General features: G+C 35.0%; 1 protein-coding gene across 1 annotated transcript in view; it reads right to left on the reverse strand.

The window, feature by feature from the left end:
* Positions 1 to 6,010, reverse strand: part of Sesn (Sestrin) — a 66,377-nt gene extending 60,367 nt beyond the window's left edge. The window contains exon 1 of the mRNA XM_069824450.1: positions 5,576 to 6,010. Within this exon, the coding sequence (XP_069680551.1) occupies positions 5,576 to 5,596 (21 nt within the window). The 5' untranslated portion in view covers positions 5,597 to 6,010. The remainder of the gene's footprint in view (positions 1 to 5,575) is intronic.
* Between the last annotated feature and the right edge of the window lie 1,713 nt (positions 6,011 to 7,723).

Consider the following 7,723-nt stretch of genomic DNA (forward strand, 5'->3'; position numbering starts at 1 on the left):
GCCCTGACCACTGAGAAACAGCATGCAGTCTCTAGAGACATTTTTTTTTATTATCGAAAACGAAAACAGAGGCAACTGATGTTTATGAAATTACATTTTCTTTCTGAATCAGCGTTATGATAACTTACAAGGCACTCTTAAAGAGACATCAATGTTTGTGTGTGTTAGTTACACAATTTTTTAATCTCTTGCGGTGAGAAAGCAGACTGCACTTCCACAGGTCGGCAATTCCGACAAACAGTTGCCAGCTGCCACGTCTAAGCAACTGCACTGAACATTCGGGTAATGATTAATTTGAAATGGAGGTTTTGTCGGAAATTATTTCATGAAAACTTAATTTACATTTTTGTAGAAAATTATTTGATGAAAACTTAATTTTTATGTGAGTATTTGAAAATATGTATTTACATAAATATTTCAAATTATGTGTTATGTGAAATAAAACTTATATGTTCAAGCGACCATGTCCGAAAATTAAGAGTTTCTACGAGCTTCAACCACAGTCTAGTATATACAGTCACGAAGCTTGAGTTTATGAGGGTACTAGGAACAACAGACTGTGCCGGTACTGTTTCACATTGTATGTGATGAGGCGATAGTAGCGATCCTAGTGGTTAGCAACTATCTATGGATGCATATTTCCTGCGTATTGAGCTTCGTGGCTGTATATACTAGACTGTGCTTCAACCTTGATTCGCAGTTGTTTCCACAAAGCAATGAGGAACACCACAACCTACCTAGTCAAAAATATCAAACAGCATCAAGTTATATCAAATAAATTTACATGTAAGGTATAGTAGTTAATACTAGATGGAACTGGCCATATTTGTAAATAAATATTTTCGTGTGTAAATAAAAAAAAGTCGTATCCAATCATAAAAATTATTGTCTTTATTTTACTAATTATTTATTTATTCTATTCGAAAAATATTCTTATTAAATATAACGCGAGGTTTATACATTTTTTTTTACATAATTCATTATTCGCACTTCGCGTTCAAAAACCACAAATCTCACAAATAGTCAAGCTAAATACGTAGGCCATTTTTAACATCACGTTCCCACCGTCTTAACCACGTGATAGGTTTTAATACTAATTACAGAGCGAAATCGCACAGCCTTAACTGGAATCGAAATCTTTTAAGCGTCGAAACAGTTGCCAAGAAGTTAGTGAAATATTCGAGAATCAAAAAATAGCCAGAAAGAGAGAAAAAAAGGTTCAACATGTATGTGGTCTTTCTAATCTGATTTAAACACCGACATTAAAATAACGTCTAAATATAGCCGTGACTTCATTCTAGGAAACAAGAAAACTTGGCTCCCATGTGGACAGTTGAGGGGAGTGAAGATGGGGTCATAAGAGGCATAGATACGCGCTATCTGATGAAGGTCGATAAACAGAATTTATTCCACTCTGTTAAGTATCGACGGGATAACAAAATGTTGCCAACTAGTGAAAAAAAAATGAGTATAGCCTAATTGAAAACATGTTAACTGAACAACGCTCGAAATCATTTAAGATCTCTATTTAGATCGTAGAGTTAAGCTTATTTAAAGATATTGCCGCTGTTGATCAAGAACTGGTTCCAGAAATTAAAAGAATGTTAACCATATTATGACAAATGAAACGCGTTCGTAACGAAATCGCAACTCTCAGAAATCTGCGAGCTATTTAGGTATTAAAATTCTAATAATGATTGTTGATCAATAAATTGTTATAAGATAGAAGCTAAAAGTTGAAACAGTTCGAAAACAATAATATTCAGTCTCTTTCGAAACCGATGTGGTATATTAGACACTAATCTGAATGTCTTAGTCTTAATTAGAACCAGACATTTTTTATTATGTAGATTGTAGGCCATTAAATATCACATAAAATAGAGTTTTTAACTCGAAAAGTTCTCTTACAAAGTTGAATATTGTGGTATCGAAAGTTACAAATCTGTACCTATCTAGAAGTACGAATCTAATTAATTGAACCATCACATTATAACTATAAACCTACAAGGATTACGAATTTTGGCCAATTCCGTTACCCAGAATTGATTATTAATATGGGAAAAAATACTATCCAAAAATTTTAAAATCTTTCACTAACGTACTAGCTACTTCTGATTCATCATCCATGAGTAGGCCTACATAGGCTACTTACGCTATTTATTGCTAACGAAAAGTTAAAAATAAGTTTCATAAAATGTTACAACCTATTTGAACATTATTATTATTATTATTATTATTATTATTATTATTATTATTATTATTAGAGGATATTCTATGAGCGACTTTTACACAAAGATTGCCGGTAGGCCTAACAGAAATACATGAAATGTAAAATGTCACACTTACGTGGAAATTTCACTGTCATGGTAACTGAAATGTTGAAAGTTATAACATAGCATGTTAAACGCACCACATCGTGATCACGCGATTCTTCAAATAACTACACTTTCATCAAAGTTCGAAAAATCAATCTTTCTTCTCAATAGCTGCATGCTTTAGGGATAAAACGCAACTCAAAATGATATAATTCATGTACGTGTCTGTGTAATCAATAAGAGACGATCGAATTCTGCATACAGATTTACATTAAACATTTCATATAGGCCTATGTTTAATCAAAAAAGGGGCCTAGTTTCCGAATTTCCGTTATTGTCTTCAAATATTTTGGTGAAACATATCAAGAATGCAGATTCACAAAATATTAATTACTATGAATTCTGTCGTTACATTGGATTTTAACTCTCACAAGATTTCACTGAACACTTTGATAGAGGCAGAACTTACTTATAAATGTTATAAAAATTATATTTTAAGGGAGAGATACATAATCTGTAGCCTATTTGTAAGAAAATAAATATTAATGTGAAATGCATCTAACCTACATGAAAACTGCGGTGAACTTCAACTAATAGCAACATAAATAATAATACAATCAAAGGCTGTTGAATTTTACTACATTAAAAGCCAAATTCTACTATTCAGCTTCGGTTTTCGAATTTCCTCCTTTGTAAGAAAAAAAATAGGCTAGCCTATATTTTATTTAAAAAACAAATAATTCTAACACCTCTTCACAAACTAGTCACTTACTGCTTAAAACGTTGAATTTTCTGTAATTTTCATTAATTTCAATCCTAGTGTTACACAGATATGTGAAGGAATTCATATGGTGTGAAAATCAATACATCTTTGCTATTAGTGCAAATGACAAAACAATGATAATACCGGTAGGCCTACCTTTAATACCCATCTTCTAGACAAGATTTGGACTCAATATCTTAGTTTGAAAGCAGTGTAAATGCTGCGTTGTTTGTAGGCCTGCATAACAGACCCGCATTTTTTTACCTTGATTTCCTAATTCACTTGTGAATAATTATTAATACTTCTTAAAATGTTATCTTACCTGACGTTAATTTACCCATGTAACATTTTAAAATTTTTATTGTTTTACCGTAAAACGTTTCTGCCTAATATTGAAACCGTTGCATATGCATATTAGTCGCTATTATTCATTCACAAAATAACCAGAATAACAAATTAATAACGAATAACATTCTGTAAAATGAGGTAATTATCGTGTACTAATAGGGTCACTAATATGCACAAAGGATTTTCATTCATCCTAAGATATTGACATTCTGTGGCCAATATTTCTTATTGTTGCGGCCTGAATATTCAATGAGAATAATTTCCAAACGTTACGAATAAAATAAATAATTCATTCACGTGCAGGCCGGTATTACATTATAAAAACACCGGAATTCACAAGGAAATAATTCTTTTATTCCAATAAAAAATAACAATCTATTAATTTCTTGTCTACGTAAATGTCTTTTGTTTCAGGCACAAATTCTTTACGCATTTTAATTGACCCTTTGCATATACCTCAGAACGGCATTTATTACCATGATTTCTTAATTTACTTCATCGTGAACTTATCTGACGTTAAATTTACCTATGTAACAACATTATTTAAAATTACATTTTTATTGATCTGCCATTATACGTCTATGTCTAATGTACTGTAACTTCCTAACCGTAACGTTTGCATCATACTCTCCGTTACTCACTCATAGAACAATCGAGAAATTTATCGACTTTCTCGGAAGTGAGAAATTGCTTCAAGGAAGAATCGCGATTTTCACCTACCTACACGTATGCAAAGAGCCGGTCAGTGTCATGTCATGACGTGCGATAAGCTATGAGAAGACCGCTGTCTTGGAGGTCAGCTTTCAGCTTATTCAGTTCCTTGACGTGAATCCAGAGTTCGAGTCATCGAGGCACACTCACGCGGCGTCCATGGTAGGCCACGCCGGCCGGCTACGATCATGCCAGTTCCAACATGCAACACTGCCATGCAGTTGGAATTAATTTAACGAACGCAGAAAATCTTAAATTTTACCTCGTAAAATTAACTACACGTTACCGTGGGCCACTACAGCTGTTCCAAATGTACAAAATTATAAACATTTACCTGACGCAATAATCATGAAATCACATGCAAATAAACTTCAAACGATGAAAATCACAGAACATGCAATACATTCAACTATGCGCTTTTCACATTCCCCCCCCCCCTCAATGTTTTCGCTAAAAACAAATGATAATTTACTTTAAAGATGCTTTTGTTTCTTGAGCATAAGAAATAAAATTTACCTTCCATCAAGTTTGGGAATACTGCAATACTTAAAAAAAAAGTGCTATCGGTATGCACCGATGACACACTTCAAATTAATTTGGAAAATACTGAAAAAAAAAAAACAGCTTTTCGTGTTACAAAATGACTAAAGACGAAGAGTAACAATTCACCGGCTAGTTGAGGTCAGAAGTTTATCTCTCAAATTAATCTCCATTAAAGATTGTGAAGTTCTGCAATTCTGTGTTCTTTATTCCAATTACAGAACATAAAACAGATTCAACAATACACTTTTCACGTTTGTTTCTTTTCTTTTAGCTAAAAACAAATCCTTGTCACTTTACAAATCCTTGCCTTTGTTTCTCGTGCGTAAGAAATAAAATTTACCTTATCTGAAGTTTGAGAATGTAGTACCGCAATATTATACTCAGATTACATTATATAAAGTGCTACCAATATTCTCCGACAACACATACTTCAAATTAGTTTGCCAAATAATGAACAATGGCATCACAGACGAAGAGTAACGATTCACCGGCTAAATCTCATAAATTGAGGCCAGAAGTTATAACTTATCAAATTAATCTCCATTACATGACATGACTTAAGTTTAGTTCTGCAATTCTGTGTTCTTAATTCAAATGAAGTTGTAACAAACATGCTTACCGGCAAGACGAGTAACAGTTATTCCAGATGAAGTCGCTCAGATATCGAAAGGTATGATATTACAAAAGAACAGCAACAGACGCTAAAAAAACGTTTCACCGGCTAAATTTCATAAATGTAAATCATGTTTTAAGATTGATTACTTCACCCGGCGTGACGAAAAGTCTACACATGAAACTCTAGAATTGATTTCTGTACAATAACTGTGAATACAACACATTCAGGAATAAGTTTGGATCCTACAACGAAGAATAATAAACATTTTGAGTTACTTACATCTCTTCCAATTTGCCCCATGCTTTCGGGTGTACAAGCCGCCGCGGCCGCTGTGGCGGTGACAGCAGCTCCGCCGACAGAGGGCTCTGCGACGGGAATCTTGACGCCCTAACGAAACGTCCTCACCACAATAGCAATCGCCACAACACCCACAACAATGTACCGTCCGCGTTACAGTACTTCCGATACTTCGAATACTATTGCTATAAATTATTTTACAACTGTTCATCACACAAAGACAACACACGAGAAGAATAACTTAGATTTTTCGTATAAAAATAAAAATGAATGTTGTGCCTGCCTTCAACTGTCACTGCACAACAATGTGTTACAGGTCTGGCAACGGTAACAATCACTCAAACACATCGTCCCTCCAGGAGTTGCTATTGCACATCTGTTCTCTACCGTTGCCCGAACCTCACTGAAGGAACAAAGGAAAAGGAGCAAACTGACAACGGCGATCATCTGTTTGAGGTCGCGTGTAGAGGGGAGCGCGAGAGAGAGCGATAATGGCCCCTGCGAAGGGGAATTTCACGGCTTCTCATTGGCTCGTGAGGCAACCATAGAGCTGGTTGCATCAGCTGATTCACTAGAGAAGGGAGCGCTCTCCGGCTAGCAACACGACAGAATTATTATTTCATATCGCCGGGCGAGCCTCAGGGACACACGGACGAATCCATTTTCTTTGGTACATCAAACTATCCATGCACACAACTTCCGGAAGCTGCGAATCGGAAGACGGTACTGCCTTCCAATTGGCCGCGATCCAAATTACCTATTAAAAGACAATCACGTGACTCCCGGAGAATCGTATCTTTCTATCCACTTTAAAATGAAACCTATGCAACTACTGTAGTATATGCATCAGGCGTTCCTCATTTCAAGCTTCCCTGTGGAACGTTAACGTAGCTTACAGTACGATATGAAGACTTTGTAGGCCTACTTCAGTTCACAAAGTATGGGATAATAATTTACACGTTTAATATACGTTGTTACGAGTTATATAATTCACTTCTTGTCCTCTTTACACCCTAAATCAATTTAGTGTTCACTAAATACATGGTTCGAACTTGCCCTTGGTATAGCGCTGGCCTTCTGTGCCCAAGGTTGCGGGTTGCGGGTTCGATCCCGGGCCAGGTCGATAGTATTTAAGTGTGCTTAAATGCGACAGACTCGTGTCAGTAGATTTAGTGGCATGTAAAAGAACTCCTGCGGACAAAATTCCGGCACATCGGCGACGCTGATATAATCTCGGCAGTTGCGAGCGTCGTTAAATAAACCATAATTTAATTTATTACAAATTTTTATGACCATATAAAGTATCGCATCGAATGCACGTTTATAATGTCAGAAAGTAACAGAAATGGTATGACTCACTATTGCGATCGTCGATTACAATTCTGCAACAAGCTTTACAAAGTCAGTTCTCAGCTTATTTCAGAAAGTGATATGCATCATTCTAGAGTAGAATAAAAATGTCAAAATTTCCAAATAAAAAAATATATATTAGCACACGTAAATACTGTCAAATTAACACCTCATCTAGTAAGTTTAAGACAATGATCTTCTGATAATGTCTTCCAAAATTCTATTGGAGATTCGTCTCTATCTGTTATGAAAAATGAATACCACTATCATAGGCGTCGATTTCTTTGAAATATTAGTAGAAGGGGAGACAGGACTCTGCACAAAAGTCCGGAAAAAACTTTAACTGCTGTTTCTAAAAAAAAATCTTTACAAAACATCGCATATAGTATCCATGGAAACTACGTCCTTATGCACTACATTTTTCTTTCACTGCTTTGCCTTATCCTTCGTTGATCCTTGCAGCGATTATTAACATAAGCTATTAGTTTCAATGCCACTAATACAACCCTGTTTATCATTCAGTTCGCGTTCTCTGCAGTTTTATTTTGGACAGTTTTCTTTATTATAAATGTATCCATTATCAAAAGTTAGATCGCAATCACTGACCACATGATATGATATGATATATCATATGATATATGATATGATATGATATATTTATTATTTTGCTAATAATTGTAACATAAAATATAATATATACAGAAAAACTTTAGCTCGCCCCTGAAAGAGTAGAACTCGTGCTCAGGGGCGGATTCCTGAATTTAAATTAATAAGTATACA

Source organism: Periplaneta americana, chromosome 4 (assembly GCF_040183065.1).
Source record: "Periplaneta americana isolate PAMFEO1 chromosome 4, P.americana_PAMFEO1_priV1, whole genome shotgun sequence".
Taxonomy (NCBI): Eukaryota; Metazoa; Arthropoda; class Insecta; order Blattodea; family Blattidae; genus Periplaneta; species Periplaneta americana.